We start from the raw sequence: 18554 nt of genomic DNA, 5'->3' as shown, positions 1-18554 counted from the left end.
TAGCACTGATCATTGTTTTGTCAATTTTTCCTTATTTGTGTTTGTTGTTCGTACATGTTGCCAGCAGACACAGCTGCGCGTCCATCTGTTTAAGCAACCATTTACAACATCTCCCAGTCTACGAGAGGGTGTTTTCACAGTGGAGGAACACAAGCCATGAAACACTTTATTTACAGTGAATAGGCTGTAAGCAGGAGTCATAGCATAATGATCCTGTTATTTTAAATGGGAATCGTCTAGCACTTTCAGGAAAGCACACTTATCACATAGCACATCTTAGTTCTTACATACAGTAATGTCCTCACCATGATGCACAGTGACTGTGTGCGACATTTTTTTTTTTACTCCTACTCGCCTGCTCAAGTGTTTATTTTCTGGCAGGACATTTTGCTTGTGTGTCCTGTGGCAGAGTGAAACTAAATCTCCATCCTCATTAGCTGCTTTACGTCATCCAAATGTTTTACATCTTGACCAAGCCGTGGCCACACGCTAATGGAGGACATGAATAATTGAATAGCATGGGCCAGACTGACCGTGATGCTGGCACGGCCAACCCAGCAGTGAGATTTGGACCGCTACCTTTTGGCAGGCTGCCTGAGAGAGAGAGAGAGAAAGAAAGTGCCCCCAACTGGCATACAGGTATCCATCCATCCAGCCCAGCCCAGTTTCTGTGCGGGGATGAGGCCTACAGCTGGGACTTCGCTGAGAGATCCAGCTGTTCCTCGGCCCATCTGTGCCCGACTGAAATATGATTTTGGCCACCGGCGCATGGATCAGCCTGCTGCCAAGCGTCGTACACAGTGGTCTTAAAATCTAATGGTCCATTAGAAGTCATTAAAATTTAACCGCTTTAAAAGCTTATATCAGGCCACTCCTGTCAGGCAGAATTCGCTCTGTGAACGCACATAGCATGACGCAGTATTATAAGAGCTGATTGTGTGTTTACATAAACTGTAGTTAGAGCATCAGACCCTGTGGAGATTCTATGATAATTATTTAGTCATGCATATCTGTTAAATTAACCTGATAGAATTTTTGAATTGAGATTATTGCCTTCATAGTTCCGCCATAACAAGTGTCATCAATCAGGGGTTTCAATGATGATGACAATCTGGTGAAAACAGCAGAGCGTTGATAAACATTGAGTATCCAACAATAACAATCTAGTTCAAAATGATGAATCTTGTAATGTTGTACTCTAAGTAATCTCAGACAAGAACGGCCTCATCATGAACATTTTCCTCACATAGTTTTTCTTCCCATGAGATTGGAAGCATGTGCAGGTTCACCTCCAAAGCGGTATTGACTGACTCCACTGAATGTTTATGAAGCTTTAATGAATTGTCAGTTGTGGCTGGAGGGGAGTGCCAGTTGCCCTATAAAACAGAGCTTGGAGTCGGGGCTGCGTGTGGTAGAATGTTTGGATAGATTCTCTGTGGAACATAGTGATGCTGTGTCAGCCAGTCTGTCTGCATACCAATAACTTCTTTGCCAATATATCAATGAGATGTGTCGCTGTCCATACAAAGATATGTATTCTCAATGTCAGCTTGTTTCTCTCTCTCTCTTTCTCTCTCTTTCTCTCTCTCTCTCTCTCTTTCTCTCCTCTCTTGATATCTGTATGCTGTGATGTGGCTAGAAATAGAGAACCTAATTTCTTGCCTGTCGCTCTCTGATAGGTACTGGAGAATTACAACAAAGGGAAGACTGCTCTGCTGTCGGCTGCTAAGATCATGGTGAGCCCAACTGAGGTGGACCTGAACCCTGAGACCATTTTCCTGGGGGCCTCTACTTCCCACCAGCCCAGTCCTGTCACACATCACCGCAGGAACAGCAGTGTTCGGTGAGTCCAGCAGAGGGCACACAAGAGACACGGCCTGCATTGTGGCAGACAGAAAAAAACAAACCTGTGGCTATAGCTCATTGGCTGTATAGTTAAGGCATATTATACATTTTTAATGATAATATATATATTATATATTCTGTCTGTCTCTCTCTTTCTCTCTATATATTATATATTCTGTCTGTCTCTCTCTTTCTGTGTGTGTGTGTGTGCATGTTGTTGGTGGTGGTGTGTGTGTTTCTGTCTGTCTGTCTGTCTCTGTGTATGTGTGTGTGTGTGTGTGTGTTTGTTGGTGGTGTGTGTGTTTCTGTCTGTCTGTCTGGCTCTGTGTATGTGTGTGTGTGTGTGTGTGTGTGTATGTGTGTGTGTGTGTGTGTGTGTGTGAGTGTCTACGTTCTGGACTCTCATTGAAAGTCTAAACCACTCTCCCCTCTCTCTCACTCACACGGACTGCAGTGCGACGACGTATGGTAGTATACAATTCCCCCCACGGCCCCTGTGGTTCAGCAGAGATGCTAGGACGATGTAGTGCCCTGTTAGTTTGCTGACTAACCCTTGCTCTTACCCCTCCCATCCCCTGTTCTTCCTCCCTGTTTTGTTGGATTTGGGTTACCATTCCTGTTTTATGTGTTGTCATACTCCTTACTTTGAATCCCCTTGGTAAAACCACTTTTATGTTTTATTGTTTTCTTATTGTTCTTTATCCACTGATTGCCATCCCTTCCTTATGATTACTTTTGTTTGAGCCTTTGTGATCCTCCTCATTGTTCCCTCATCCCATCCTCCCTCCTTCCCTCCCTCTCCCTCTCTCTCTTTCTCCCTGCCCTTTATCCCTCTCTCCCCGTAGCTCTTGTGCCCGCTCGGAGATCTCTCTGGACGGCTTTGCCGAGTGCCCCCCTCCCCCGGTGCCCATTGTGCTGACGGGTGCCCGCGAGCGCCTCGCCGTGGAGCTGTGCGAGCGTCGTGCCCCGCTGGCCGTGATGGAGAGCCTGTCGGATGCTGAGTCCCTGTACAGCCTGGAGTCGCGGCGCTCCTCTGCGGCCCTCCGCGGCTCCCCCTGCCTGGGCAGCTTCCCCTTCTCCATGGACGCCCCCATCCCCGAGGAGAACCCCTCCCTCAGCTCCCGCACCGAGCTGCTGGCCGCTGACGGCCTCCAGCCGACCACCCCTGAGCACGAGCTGGGCGAGCCGGGGCCCTACTGCCCCACTCCGCCCCTGGAGGAGTACGCCCCACGCCTCTCCCCTGACACCCCCCGATACAGTGCCCACATCCCACCGGTCCTGGGGCAGACGGTGATCGGACAGCCTCTCTACCTGGAGGATGCCCCCCAGCAGGCTAAAGCAGCGGAGACTGTAAACGTTTACCTGCAGTCTGGGCCCCCCAGCCCAGAAATACCCCCCTCTGTGCCCCACAGTCCACGGGGCAGCAGCACCCCGCTGGAGCGAGGCAGCCAGGAATCAATTGTGGAGATGGGCGAGACGCCCGCGAGAGAGCAGCCTCCGGCGGCCAAAGCCGAGAGCGAGCCCCTAGCAGATGCAGCTTCCCAGCAGGCCCCACTCTCCAACGGTAACCCCAGCCAGGTGGTGTTGGAGTTCGCCCAATACCTGGACTCTCTCTTCAAGCTGGATGGCAGCAGCTCTCCCCCAATGGAGCTGTCGGACGGCGAGTCGGAGTCGGGCCGCAGCTCCTACAGCCAGAGCGAGAGCCAGAAGCCAGGCCAGCAGCTGGAAGACAGGGACAAGCTACTTCTGGCTCGGGCCACCCTGGAGCCCAACCTAGTGCCCAAGCCCCCACGCACCTTTGCTGGCTCGGCAGATCCCTCCTCTGGCATCTCTCTATCCCCCTCCTACCCCCTCTCCTCGTCCGGGGAACTGAACGACCTCTCGCCCGCAGATGGGACTCCGGCTGCCAATCACATACGAACTTCTACTCCCTTGCCCTACAACGAGGAGAATGCACTCTCATCTATGGTGTAGGGCAGGACTGTATTAATCTCTCTCTCTCTCTCTCTCTCTCTCTCTCTCTCTCTCTCTCTCTCCCTCTCTCTCTCTTTCTCTCTCTCTTTCTCTATCTTATTCTCTAACTGTTACTCTCTCTTGAAGTCTCTATCACATACAGTTGGTGCATTCATTGGATAATCTGAACGGATTGTGCAACATGCATGTGTAGCAATGCAATCTGACTTCCAGGACAGCTGGCGATCAAAAACTCACTGAACAGCAACCTCATTTTGTAGTTGTTTTTTTCCGTCTGCTGTCCATACTGAATGCTTAATGTGTCTCTCACTGTCCTGCTCACACTTAGCATTCCAAGCGTCCAGCGTATCACCCCGAGCTCGTTGGGCGAATAACGCCCCACTCTAAGTCTGTCTCGCCCCGACAATGTTGTGGGCAGCAACACTAATGGCATCACTGCCATTCACTATGAAGACTTGCACAAGATAATGAAAAACAAATCACTTCATGTACTATAATTCTTGTTTACATTTGCATTAATTATTTGAGCATGTACACATTAAAGGGAGCCTTCTATGAGTGCAGGAAGTGCCAGGTTATGGTACATTTAACTACGTATGGCACAATGTCCGATATGAATGCCATACACTGAATGTTATTGCACACATCAAGCATTTTCTCATGGAAGTTCCCTTTTTAGTATGGCATACACGTACAGTAGAGTGCAGAGATAATATGGAGAACTGAACCATGGCACCAGTGCAGGGACTCGGATGAAATAAAAAAGGAATTGGGAAGGAGCTAGAAATAAGGGAAAGAAGAGAGTGTTTTGGAGTTATGGCACACACACATTCCTCAGGTTTATATGTATGGATAGAGCAAATTACCAAACAGAGAAAGCCACATTTGAACATGAGTTGACGTTACACACCAGGTTTTTAGTAGTGATTATGAAAATGTATGTATGTTGAACAGGAGGAGCCCTGATAGGCCTTTTTTGTAGGGTGTGGGAAGCTATGATTGTGCTTTGATATGCATGAAAAGAGAATATTCCCCCAATCATATCGTTCACATAAACCCATACACATAAAGTCCGCCCTAATCTCCATTACTCCTTCACCCACATTAACATACTCATTTTATCCCCTTGCCAAAAAAAGATTACATAAATTTTACAATTGCCAAATATATTTTAAGAGATGTCATTTGTCAGCATAATAGATGTGTAACAATCCATGGCAAATGCAAACACTAAACAGCAGGATATGAAAGGGATGACTCTGGGCAGTAGTTGCAAGCACTGCCAAGCACGGGCCAACACAACGGAGAGCTCCCAGAGAGACGATGATGCCATCTCTGCTATACTGCCAAGATATAGATAGCATGTATGTGGGTCTCAGGGCCATGGTGCTTTCACACAAAGCATGGGAATCAATGTACGGGTGAGCCCCCTCTCGCCTGAGGGCACAGTTACCTTTAAACCAGTTCATCTCAAGCACACTTGGGCTCGGACTGGAAGACATGGGGCCTCAGGGTGACCCCTTGTCCCGTGTCCGTCATCTTCTGAAAGAACAAATGAGCAGCAAAACAAGCTTCATGTCTGTGGGAATTTAAACCCCCCAACCCTCTATTTCTTATCTTTCTTGGAATGTGATGTCATTCACATCTTATCATTATTTATTATCATTACTGTTATTATTATTACTACTCTTACAATAATTGGTGTTATTATGATCCATTAAGACACTTATTATTATAATTATTATTATGGTTATTGCTTCAGAATGGTTTGACTTTTATATAATTTAAAATGAATTTAAATACATGAATTGTATTGAGTTGAGTTAGGGATTTGCTGTGAGATCACAGCAATTTCAAAGTAAAGAAATTTCTCCTATTTGACCCTGTGAAAAAGTACTCCTGGTGGTCAGCAACTTTTGAAATAATGTTGCATAAAAGGCACAGAAAAAGGTGTGTGTGTGTGTGTGTGTGTGTGTGTGTGTGTGTGTGTGTGTGTGTGTGTGTGTGTGTGTGTGTGTGTGTGTGCATTTCAATTGTGTGTATGTATGTACACATTTGTTGAATCGATTGCGCTTAACGAGGTCCTCGCAGACATTTGACCCTGAGGAAAACTCAACATTGAAATCTGCCAACAAAGCCTTCGTGCAGCTTTGGGGTGACATTTTATCTTTTTTAAATAAAATCTTAGTTCCCATTTGATGATGATGATACATCTGCTGACCTCAGGAGGAAGTAGCACAGAATCCCAAATTCTACTTGTGCAGTAATCCAATGCAAACTTGATGGGCACTGGATCATTAGAAACGCCATGGGAGACCCTGGGGTACTTTTTCACAGCGGCTGTGTATAGCACTGTCTTCATTGTGTATTTATATGCAAGTATATCTGTCTTGTTTCCCGTCTTTGAGAAAAGAGGACTAAGAAAAACTAAACCCAATAGGACATGATCTAGATAAAAAAAAAATACTGTACAAAATATAAATGGTAATGACTTTATCACAGATATATTAATATTGACAGATATAAAAAGAATATATTTAGCAAGAGAAACACCGGCCGATTTAAGAGGATATAAATATATATCTATAAATATGTATACGACAGTTGTAGGATTTGGTTTTAATGTCAAATGATGGAAAAAGTAATTGATGTCTATGTTTACCAGGTACCCTGCCCCAATCCCTTGAATGAGAATGTAAACCTTCCCTCCTACCCTGCCTGTAATAGAATAATACTAAGCCAATTTCAGAGAAAATAAAAGTCTCCAAACGTATACCTTCTTGCTTATCATACAGAGCCTACTGTTTGTTGTCTGCATGCAAATACGACTTGCACCTGGCACAGATAACAACAAAAAAGCAGAATGCAATGCAGATCACCAAAATGTGCCTACAGTATAAATAGCTAGCTAAATAAAATGCTCGATAAGAATACTTAACTATTCTACTTTATGAAATGTCTTCCTTGAATGTTATATTTTATATTATCCATGCAATATCATTCAGCATTAATCATAATAAAAATGCATGAACTGTACACTGTTTTATTTTCAATAGCAAAGCATTGCAAATGTAAGGATAATGGTTAAAAACATAACATTGGTTTAGTATAATCTACTTACTACCATCACCTCAGGGGATTGTGATTACCAGGGTCACCAGAATTTGCCAAGACTTTTTCCAAATTTCGTTTTTTATTATTACCAGAACTTAATGATTTAAGCATTACCTTGGATGTACTGATTCGCCTGTATATGAATACTTTATACTGTATGTCACTTGAGAATTAACTAATGATTTCAGTATAGGACAAGATGCCAAGCTGTAATTGTTTTTTAGGCAACCATGATACCTAGCCAAGCCAAATAAAAAATATGCTCAAACTGTGGAAAGATGATTTAAAGTTTATGGGGGCTACGTTGTAAATGCCATCCAACATGTTAACGGTAAGTTAATACTATCGGGCCTAGGTATTATTTCATGAGGCACAAGTAACTTTTAAGGTCATGATTGCAGCCACTTAGATTAATGTCAAAACACTAGGCTATATAATCTGAATTTGAAAACTAAATGACTTTTCCCCAAAAATCTGTATTTGAGTTTGTAGAAGCACAAATGCCGTACAAATGTAATTGTGAGCTCATTCATCCAAGGCAACCTGGCACACAGATTCATTTTTTCCCACTTTAAAATGTTTCATATAAAAATGTTATGAAACTAAGAATACAAAATATAAATGAAAACTGGAATAGATCGATCAGCCATACTGTCTCAAATGTATATCCATTTCCTTTCACACAGAGCTTTGACTTTTTTGAAAGTCATGTAAACGTACTGACTGACTGAGCAGTCATTCAACGGCTCACAGTTTGCAGTCCATCAGTCAAGAACTTCCTAGTTCGGCACGGGAATCCATTCTGGCTCTGTCCACAGCATGGTCTCAGTGAATCCTGATGGCTCCATGCTGTCTCCCGTCAAAACAGTTTCACACAGTGACCCACTGGTCATTCATAACTGACGTGACCGCGCAAAGGCCTCGCGCAGCCAAGGGGAGTCCTTATAGAGCCGTGGGTCTCCCAGATACTCAGCCGTCCGCTTGTAGAAGTAATAGTATAACACAGCAGCTGCAAGCAAATGCACATGGCACTTAGGAGGGTGATTATGATGACAGACATTCTGAATGCACTCGCGGCATGCATCATTCTCTAGAGCAAGGGGGAAAACGACAACAGCAACTTGCAGACAATTAATCCTCTTAACATCCAATTAGGAGCTCAGCGGAATGAATATCACTCCCATATGTCCTTCTGTCAGGCCTGAGCATGTGACTAGTGTGCTCTCCTTGATAAAAAAAGGAGAGGACAGACTGCAATATTTTAACATTTTCAGTAGGCCTAGAATAATAATAATTGAGTGATGATAATTTTGTAATTTAAAGAAAGCGTAAATATACCTGACAAAGAATCTCACCATACGGTATGAAGTACTACAACTGGGCCGTGAGTCTAGCTGTCCTATGTAACTGCATTGTGTTTCACCAACCACAAGGTATTGTATATTGCACCCACCCACACTCGAACTTGAAGGGTAAAGAACTCCACTGTTGCTTTAAACTTACTTATGATATTGCATATTTCTGTTTCCATATTGATATTGCATATAAAGATATCTCACCTGTTCTCTGGAGGACAAATAGAACAAGTAGCCCATCCGTCCACACATAATTATCAGATTTCATCCAGCGCAAATTCTGTGGAGAACCACTCTATTAACCTCCAATAATGACGCCACATTGTACTAGCAGTATTACAGTCATAGATATGTTACATGAGAAGTTCATGTTTTAAACTAACAATCATGTAAATATATGACATATATTTGACATGTTTCACAGTGTACAAACACACACACGTGTATGTACATTTTGCAAATTGGCCTCACCATCATCCAGGAATGGAGAGAGACGCTGGAAAGCAGATAGAGCACAGAGAGCAAGATGAGCGCCCTGAACCGCTCTAAAAGCAGGGACATGAGTCCCACCTGGAACACGTAGGTGTTAAACAGCATCAGCAGAAAGATGAACAGGTTGAACAGCATGCTGATGTCTTGAACGCTAGAGGAGAGGAGAAGCACAATTAAGTCAAAAAGACAATGGCTGCATCCGAATAGTCAGTGTGTATTAACATTGGTTAAGTACCTACTACACTGTAAAATCTAACACTTGTGTAAACTTGCATTAACCTTGTTTACTTTACTTTCAGCAACAAATGTGTGCATCTTAATGATTAGAGTAAAGTAACAGTTACTTCCATGTTGAAAAAAGCATGTTACTTCATAATAAGACTGAGGTCAACTTGTCTGAGACAAGTAACCTCAACAGTGACAAATTTCTACCATTAGGAGGCGCCCTTGCGCGTATTTCTGCAGGGAAGAAGAAGAAGAAGAAGTGGGAGCATGCAAGGAAGACGTTAACGTTACTGTGCTGAAGTGATTTGAATTTTCGCCCTCTCAGTTTGCTCTTCCGAAGAATCGTTGTTGAAAGCATTCAGAAGATAAAAAATAAACATCAGACCTTTTCCTTTCGGAAGACTTTGTGGTAAGCTGTAAGGATATACATGTTGGTGAACTGTTTTTATTTTGCCCAGGCATGTTTTTGGTTCGAAGGAGCTAACGTTAGATCGATGGTCCCCCTTCCCCCCACCACACCACAGATGTTTTGCATTAACAGTTGGATAAATTAATGTGTAACTTTAACTACTAGTAAATTACTGTCCAATTCAAAGTTGGCAGCTAATTTAGAATTTTAAAGCAGGAGGTAGTGAATACAGAATCAAAGTTAAGGTTAGCTGCGAATTTAGAAGATGGTAGTGTAAGCATGCAGTGGAAATGTACGCATATGGATTGTTTATGCACTTTTTAGTCATATGGGGAGCCCTGCACTGAAGCAGATTTTTTCACCCGTTCGTAGTCATTTGAAATTAACATTCCATGCCCATATGAAGGCTGTGATTTTCATACTAGTGTGTATTCAACATTTAAAGGAGAAGTTCGATATGATATTGACCTAAAGTGTGTTGAAACATGATACCTTGAACTTTTGTCTCATAGCTCATCTCGGCTTGTCCCCTGCACTCCGAAATCTGGCGCTATTAGCCGATGCTACCAACAGGTTTCCGATGGGGGTGCCTCGGGCATCGGCCTAGCCATGCAAATAAATCGCTGGTTTACACCATTTACGGTAAGTGGTAATTTCCATGGATGTAATACAATGCTGAAAATTGCTTGTATGTTTCTAAATCTTTTGTATCATTTCATGACATCCTCAAGAGATCAACACAAAGCTTGGATTACAGCAAGGTACAGTTTGGACGCTAATAACTAATCAGTCATATATTTAACTGTTGTCTTTGTGTTTCTATTTGTTTTACAGGTTACTGATGGTGAGGACGTGTGGGCACAAGTCTCCTTTGGGCTGCTGACGGTCATTGATGATGACACACCGGTTGATCCAACTCTTATCCACCTGGAGCCAGTGTCTACAGCCATCATCATTGAGGGGAGGCTGGTAATGGATGGTCTCAAAAGTTTGCCTGAGGCACACTGCATCTTGTTTGGGTTAGAACAAGCTACCACCAAAATGGCAAAGTCTTAAAAATCTTCTGCTGAGATGTTTTCTATTTTTTGCGCTTATATGGTTCTAAACTGAAAGGAGAATTCTGGTGTGATATTGACTTAAAGTGTGTTGAAACATGATGCCGAGTGTGAACGTATGTCTCATAGCTCATTTCGGCTTGTCCCCTGCACTCCGAAATCTGGCGCTAGCTAGCCGATGCTACCAACAGCTTTTTCAATGGGGGTGCCTCGGCATCGGTCTAGCCATGCAAATAAATCACTGTTTTACACCATTTACGAGGCTCAAAGTATCTCCACACTTCATTGGTAAACCCAATTCTGTGGAAATGCATGGATTCCAGTTGCTGCTACTGGAAGCAACTGGAATACATGCATTTCCACAGAATTATTTTTGGAATCTGATCCCTTATCATACCTGTTCATTCGTACTCGTCGCTCGACTTATCGTGACTAAATTCAAGATGGCTGCGAACGGTAAACTTTCTTAAGGTACTGTCTGTATAAATCGTCTTGTAAATAAACTACCAGTGCTTTTTCCAAGTTCTCAATGTCTCGTTTTAAATGTCAGGGCCCTCGGAAGTCTACCAATGAAGTGTGGAGATATTTTGAGCCTCGTAAATGCTGTGAAACAGTGATTTATTTGCATGGCTAGGCCTAACTAGTGCCAGATTTCGGAGTGCAGGGGACAAGCCGAGATGAGCTATGAGACATACGTTCACATTCTGCATCATGTTTCAACACACTTTAGGTCAATATCATACCGGAATTTCCCTTTAAGTCTGTGGTGGTAAGTCATTTAGAATTTGGCCCTATAAATTTGTGGCCCGATTAAGTTTTAAGAGATGTTTAAAGGGATATTCCACCATTTGAGGAATTACACTCATTTTCCACCTCCCCTTGAGTTAAACAATTGATTTTTACCTTTCTCCAGTTCATCCAGGCGTTCTCCGAGTCTGGCGATACTAGTTTTAGCTCCATCCTAGCATAGGTCATTGAATCTGACTAGACCATTAGCTTATCACGTTTAAAAGTGACTAAGATTTCCAGGAATTTTCCTATTTAAAAACTCCAGGAATTTTCCTATTTAAAAACTCCTTTCAAGTTAGAAAGTGTAATAAGACCAACGGAAAATTAAACGTGGCGATTTTCTAGGCTGATTTGACATGGAACTATACTCTCATTCCAGCGTAATAATCAAGGAACACCATGGGCACAGCAGCACAATGATATCATGCAGCACCTGAAAATAGTCCCTGTAGGCTAACTTCCAGCAACAAAGTTGAGCTGCAGCAGACGAATCGGTTAGTGACTGGATTATTACGCCTGAATGAGAGTATAGTTCCATGTCAAATCAGCCTAGAAAATCTATACATTTGATTTTCCATTGGTCTTATTACACTTTCTTACTTGAAAGGAGACAAGTTTCAAATAGGAAAATTACCGGGAATCTTAGTCACTTTTAAACGTGATGCTAGCAGGCGAGATGCTAATGGACTAATTCCATTCAATGATCTATGCTAGGCTGGAGCTAAAAGTGGTATCGCCAGTCTCAGAGAACGGCTGGATGAACTGGAGAAAGGTAAAAATCAATTGTTTAACTCAAGGAGAGGTGGAAAATGAGTGTAATTCTCCAAATGGTGGAATATCCCTTTAAGAAGACAGTATTTTTCATGTATTGTGTTAATTTAGGTTAGACTACTGTGTTGTTTTTTATTTGGTACAGGCTACTGAGATACTTAAAGTTTGTATATTTTAGTTTCAGGTCTTTTAAAAAAGATTTTTATAAAATGTTCAAGGAGAAAAGATTGTGCCAATTTTGTTGTTTTTACAAGAATAATAAATAATTCAAAGCCGTATTTGTACCTGATGCAGTTGTAAATGTCATTATTTTAGAATAGAGCCTATTTCTATTCAAACTTGTGTATATGAGTAATATTTACTTGCTAAATTGAAGGCAATCGGTTTCCATGGTTTCACCAAGTAAGATTAACTTGCTGTTCAAGTAACTGTTACTACATATTCCAGATATGAGGAATTGGTTGATTAGTTACCTCAACTTCAGAACATGAGTTTTATGAATGAAAACTAAAGTACACTTCACTTGCAATACCTAGGTAGGTTAAAGAGGAATTTGCTGTAGTGTTAATACACTACACTAAGGAATTGCTTGTAAGCTCAGTTTTAGAATCCCAGTCCACTTTAGTCTGATTTTTCAAGGCAATCGGTTTCCATGGTTTTTTTAAGTAAGGTTTACTTATTGGATTTTACAGTGTACTTAACCGTTAATGTAGTATGTTCTATTGTGTGTGTGCTAGTAGTATACTAAATGCTCCTTAGCTCAAGTGCAAGCAGGCACCATGTATTTAACTGTGACTAAACGTTACTGAGGGTGCAAACACAATACATTCTCACTCCCTCTTTTGGATTCCACAAGTTAAGATGCATAATTATCAATTAGGCCTATTCCAATGCAAATCTTGGTGGAAGCCTCAGGTTCTAACTCTAAAATCCCCTGTAGAAACTCTTACATTCTGTTTGCACGACATTAAACACGTATTCTGAAAAACCTTTAGATGCTTTGAAGTTTAAGGTTCTATCACGGCCATTTATTCCAAAATGTCTACTTCTCACAGCAGCCCTTCTGACTAGACATACTGATTGCAATGTCCTTCAAGTGTCAGTGTTCTCCCTGTACAATTACTGCTCCTGTTGTCTCCCCATTCTTATTTTTCCCATCCTTTCTCACTCTCAACTCTTTTCCATTTCCTTATTTCAACCCTCTGTCTCAATTTTACCCTTGTTTTATATATCTCCACAATGCACTTTTTAAGTTAACCTTTTTTATATTCAAGAAACACACTAGGTTCACCTCAGAGTTGGCTTTTTGGTTCTGAAACTTTTATGAAAACGTATAACTCAGTAAATCTATGAGAACAGGGGGCCCTGACCAGACTACCGCACTCACATGAAAAGCACTAGCTGGATTACTGGTGAGGTCCTCAACAGCTCACTGAAGGAGTTCACAAAGAGGTCAAAGGAGAGCAGCGTCAGCTGGATCAGCAGCACCACTGAGTAATTGTTGGCCTGAAGCATCTCCAGACAGAGCACAGAGTCACTTTAGGGGATTTCCTTTTGCAAGAGCCCCCCAAACAAGTTACCGCAGACTTCCAGTCCTAGGGGGATCCATTTAAACAAATAAAGGGTCAGTGGTTTGTCCTTGGGTCCTGTCACAGCTGTTTACTGAAAATACATTGTCCTCTGATTGACATGGAGGTTCAAAGACATGCCAAGTCTGTACAAAACAGACCATGTTATTTCAGTTAAAGCTGACACTTTTGTCCAGGAGTCCATTTGTCTCTTTGCTCCACAGAACCACATAGCCCGGAAGAATGTTCATTGGTGAGGCAGTGCTGGAGCTGTTGAAGCTGTTGCTGTTGTCGTTTTCCTGAGTGTACTTATGCTCATGATTATCTTATTTGTCGGGAATGAATCCTTTCAGCATCAGTGTTCACTGCAGGATCTGTCAAAACAAAGAGAACCAGTGATGGGTGATGGATACAGGCAAGGTTATAAATTATGCAAATCCCTCAGTATAAACGATGAGTCAGCAACTGGATTATATATTTAAAATCACAAAGAGGAGAATCCTCTGCTGTCAGTAATCTTCATAAATAGCATCTAATTCAGACACTTTTTAGAGTAGCCTTCACCAGTAGCCTGAGTTAGCAAGATACGGAAGTGCACAAACCTTGTGTGTGTGTGTGTTTTATTAATCCTCACAAAAAATAACAAGCCCATTTGAGAAAAAGTGTACAGTCTTGTATTTCAATTAAAAAACATTCATCCATATCATTATTATTAATTAATTTGCTTCCTGTTAAAAACCATTGCCAAAAGACTTAACCTCCAGCAGACTACTATAACATGATGTGACCCTTTGTCGACATAGCCAATTTAATCTGATCCTGTCCTCGGCCATCCAGTTATACACTGCCTCATCTGCACCCAGCAAATGAGATCTGAACATCTCCACTTGGGCCTGTTGTCTGAATGCAATGGCAGTTTCTTTCCCTGTCACCCGTAGAGTCCCTTTCACACACGCTACAGATAAGATTTAGGTAATCCTTTGCAGCCATGCCAAGAGAATGGCCAGTCATACAAGAGTACTTAGGGCTGCAAGCACCTGAAGGATTATCGACTGATGAAGCCAAAGCAGGCCAGAGGCAGCACTGGCAAGGGTAGAAAGCACTGAAGGGGTTGTAAATATTAAGTACATTTGGTATACAGTCAAAACACAATATAGCAGAGGTTTCATGGAATACATGTTGTGGTTTGCCTACAAGGAATATTAATGCAGTAGCTATTACTTGCACAGTTTTTAAATGTTAAGTAATCTCACCTTCAAAGTCAGCCACACAAATGTCAATATAATACTCCCAATCCTTGCCTGATCTAGTGCAGATTTGCTACTTGCCACCTGGGAAGGATTATTCAGAATAAACCTTTAAATTAGCTCAGTTATATAACTTATGAAATTCTGGTTCAAGGGTTATGCTACTGTTTATGAACATGTTATATGATTGTCCATCAGCATATCAAGCTGGAGTTTCAGTTCAGTTAGCTAACAAATTAAAAAAGGAGGGAAAACTAGGTTTAGGCCAGGGAAATTTTGTCTCTGTATATCCCAATCCGTGAATTAGTGAAACACACTCAGCACACAGTGAGGTGAACTAATCCCGGGCAGTGAGCAGCCTGCTACAACAGCGGCGTTCGGGGAGCAGTGAGGGGTTAGGTGCCTTGCTCAAGGGCACTTCAGCCGTTCCCACTGGTCGGGGCTCGAACCGGCAACCCTCCGGTTACAAGTAGGCCTACAGAGTGCTAACCAGTGGGCCACGGCTGCCCCAAAAATGTCCATCTTAGGCATCAAATTCTGACTGAAGGATTTAAAACAACATGCATTTCCCTCCAAACACCTTTTACCTGGTCTGGTGTGATCATAGAGAGAGTGTTTAGTAAAATCTAGAGTTGAGTTTGACATTATATGGGTTAGGTCTACAGGAAGGATGAGAAGAACCAGGATGCCGCCCCTTCAACCACCGCGCGGCAGTTAACTGAGGAACATAGCTTTCACTAGCCTAAATTTATTTGATGTAGTGGAAAATATCATGAAATATAATTTATATGAGGATAAGACAAGGCCCACGTGAGTAGTTCAATATATTTTCTGCAAAGAACTATGAACATCTTGGGTATTTCATCATCTACCCTGGCCACTATTTTCTGCCAGCTTGCTAGAACCATAAGTTAAGAAGTGAAGGATTGGTTGCACTTTATCCACAGCCAACTCAGTCTAAACCAGAGGGATTTATTTCGTTAAAACTTCGATAGTTTGTATAATGTTGTGTAACATTAACTAACCATGAACTTAAAGATAACGAATAGCTTTGGCATTAAATGTAGGCTATGATCTAAGTTGTAATTGTGGCTAATGCTTACATCTTCTGGCTAACCTAGCTAAAGTTAACAAAATGTCCACACTTAACCGCAATGTTACCTTGAATTCGAATACCATTGTAGACCATGTCTAGCTCGGGAAATGTGTGTTTTCTTGTCAGTGTCTTTATCTTTAACATTAGCTAATGCTAAGGTTTCTTAATATATCATGTATTTTCAACCAATAAAGAATTTACTACAGAGAACCAAGTCGTTTGCGCAACTACTAGCCTGACTCCTGGCCATGTGCATATTTACAAAGTGAATATGGCCTCACATTATGAGGAACATACATCTATGATTGGGCAAGTGTATGGATAGTATATGGACATCTAATACATAGATATCCATGTTTTGGATCTACTTTCAGAAACCTGAAGGAGCTCCAGACTCCAGACAAGAAGAGAGATAAAACAGTCCTACTGCTAGGTGGGTAGAGCATGTGTATCTTACATGAATCTCACTTAGTTTAGTTGCCAAAGTATAGAAAGTATCTCTAAATAACATATTTTATGACAGGACATTTTTGAAAGACTCAACACGATGCCACACATAAGCAGTCCTAATAATCACAATTACACTTTACTATCATTGTCATTATGATAGGGTGCTATACATAGTAGCACACCAGTGCAGGCTATAGAGGATGTCCATTAACAACACTCAAGAATCAAACTATCATTGTGTGATATCAAATCAAATATTAGTCTATTTTTCTTGCCTCCTGGAGAGTGACTTACGGCAAGGGCTCAGGTTATAGTTAGGGTCACAGTTAGGATTAGGGTTAAAATCCACGGTCAAGAATAGCACACCATCACAACGCTAGACACTGATCGCCAGAGAAACAGCAGCACATAATACTGCTGATATTACTGCTGAATATTTTTTATATTTACAATAATGGGGGAGATACAATTCCCTAAAACATAATGTCATTGGTAAATGGTTGGATTTTTTAACTGTAGTGCTTACCTTGATCTAGGTCCATTACAATGCAAATAGACAAACTGGTCACATGTCCCTTGTTTTGCCCAAAGTCAGTATCTTGCCATAGATTCCATTTGTAGTGCATGCCACACTGCATCTGAATGCATAAAACATATATTTACTGCATGAATATTCCCGTGTCCAGTCTGCAAGATGCCGATCTATACTGGAGCTCTTAGCCAACACCACGCCCTTCTCAGTGTTAGCATAACCTAGGAGCTAAATCCAAGAAACATGTTTACAAGCTTGATAATCTCCTTAGGAAGCAGCCAACCCTGGTTGATAGTAACGCCCCAGTCATATGCTTTGTGTCCAGTCATAGGTGTTGCCATTTAAAAGAATTTGGAAACCAATGTTTAAACCTATTGTGATTAATTTCTCTGGATATGCAATCCAACCCCTTGATATAGGGTAAATGCACATCATGTGATGTTAGTATGTGCCATTTATATATTTATCTTTAGAACTTGGCAAGTTCCTGTTGGATTTCACAGTATTTTTGCCTCACAGTCAAATTATCCATGTCTCATGTTGAACTCAACCTTTCAGTTGTTATTTGGCCTGGACTGCAGTAGTTGTTAAAACGTAATTTACATCATAGCAGTGAAACTGATATTAGCAGCATAAGCAGTAAAACGCAGGAGATCGGAAAGAAGTAGAACTTGACAATTTAAACATGTACAGTACGGGTCTACATATTACAGCCCACTAATGAAAGGAGTAGAGGGAAGACATCCTATATTTTCAAGGGTTTTTATGGAGGTAAAAAAAACACATTTTACTAATGAACTAGTGATACAGACCTGTAGGAACAGTGCCAATCTTATTGCTATAGTCTCCAGCTCTCCATTGTAATATAGTCACTTGGTTTTGTTCAACTTAAAACCTTGATTTTTTACTTTCTGTAGGCCTGCACACGTGTACATGGGGAGGAAAAGCATAGAAAATGTTACATATTAAGAGTCCATCCTGGTCACCACCTGTGACAATCAGCTCAACCTCAAAGTTCTGGGTCAGAGAAACAAATATAGTGTTCACTACTTTGTTCACTGAGCACCTGATGTCATGGCGTACAGATCAGTGACGGCAAAAAGATGTCTCTTAGGAGCATGTCCATCCATGTGAGAGCTGACACTTCTGTACGTTCTCACTAAGTATAGAATGTTTTTTGCCTGGCAAAGTACCGTGAGCTCTCAGATTCAGACTCCCACATTGAGACAAGGGAATGCAAGTGATGCAAAAAAAAACCTTTAGCCAGCCAAAACTAATACAATTCTGTCAACTTTCATACCATGCTTGAACAAGTCCCTGTGGAGACATCATCTATGTGAAACTGTTTTAGGGGGATGTTGTTATGATGGGTCCTGTGTGGTTATGGCCCAAGGCTATAAATACTTAGGATTTATAGCTGATAACTGGGTGTTATATTAGTTGCCAAACAGTGCAAAGAGGTCAGGGAGATTGAGAAAATCACAAGCCACTCGTAAATTTGATGTCCTTGTCAAGGAAAAAGTCATGCTTTATCAAGGTAGAATTTTAAACGGAGTGATAAAGCTGTCCAACGTACAGTAGTCCAGCCATCTCCACCAGTTTCCTTAAAACTAATATGTTCTTTGAGGCTAT

The 18554-nt window shown here is 41.7% G+C and overlaps 2 protein-coding genes across 8 annotated transcripts in view; one reads left to right on the top strand and one right to left on the bottom strand.

The window, feature by feature from the left end:
* dagla (diacylglycerol lipase, alpha) overlaps positions 1-6102 on the top strand; it is a 39799-nt gene extending 33697 nt beyond the window's left edge. For all 5 annotated transcript variants that reach the window (XM_042061509.1, XM_042061510.1, XM_042061512.1 and 2 more), the window contains 2 exons: positions 1680-1843; positions 2691-6102. In XM_042061509.1, the coding sequence (XP_041917443.1) occupies positions 1680-1843; positions 2691-3819 (1293 nt within the window). In that variant the 3' untranslated portion in view covers positions 3820-6102. The remainder of the gene's footprint in view (positions 1-1679; positions 1844-2690) is intronic.
* A 380-nt stretch (positions 6103-6482) lies between these two features.
* Positions 6483-17791, bottom strand: LOC121681656 (transmembrane protein 138-like). Of its 3 annotated transcripts, XM_042061514.1 has the most exons (7): positions 17735-17791; positions 16917-17028; positions 14851-14928; positions 13417-13971; positions 8760-8931; positions 8493-8568; positions 6483-7942 (listed from the first exon to the last, which is right to left on the bottom strand). In XM_042061514.1, the coding sequence occupies exons 4-7, from the start codon at positions 13542-13544 to the stop codon at positions 7827-7829; spliced, it is 492 nt and encodes a 163-aa protein (XP_041917448.1). In that variant the 5' UTR covers positions 13545-13971; positions 14851-14928; positions 16917-17028; positions 17735-17791; the 3' UTR covers positions 6483-7826. The 3 variants fall into 3 exon arrangements, with proteins under 3 accessions (XP_041917448.1, XP_041917449.1, XP_041917447.1); XM_042061515.1 differs by lacking the exons at positions 16917-17028; positions 17735-17791 and adding an exon at positions 16685-16790; XM_042061513.1 differs by lacking the exons at positions 14851-14928; positions 17735-17791 and having other exon boundaries at positions 16917-17109.
* Between the last annotated feature and the right edge of the window lie 763 nt (positions 17792-18554).

This window comes from Alosa sapidissima, chromosome 14 (assembly GCF_018492685.1).
Source record: "Alosa sapidissima isolate fAloSap1 chromosome 14, fAloSap1.pri, whole genome shotgun sequence".
NCBI classification, from domain to species: domain Eukaryota; kingdom Metazoa; phylum Chordata; class Actinopteri; order Clupeiformes; family Clupeidae; genus Alosa; species Alosa sapidissima.
This window is presented reverse-complemented; position numbering and strand designations above follow the sequence as displayed.

What these genes read in the sequence shown, in the direction of transcription:
- LOC121681656 (XM_042061514.1), bottom strand. Translation starts at nt 13,544, where the DNA reads ATGCTTCAGGCCAACAATTACTCAGTGGTGCTGCTGATCCAGCTGACG. An exon ending in CTCTCCATTCCTGGATGATG is followed by an intron (nt 8,569 to 8,759) that starts GTGAGGCCAATT and finishes GGTTCTCCACAG; the next exon opens with AATTTGCGCTGGATGAAATC. An exon ending in ATTTGTCCTCCAGAGAACAG is followed by an intron (nt 7,943 to 8,492) that starts GTGAGATATCTT and finishes ATTTGCTTGCAG; the next exon opens with CTGCTGTGTTATACTATTAC.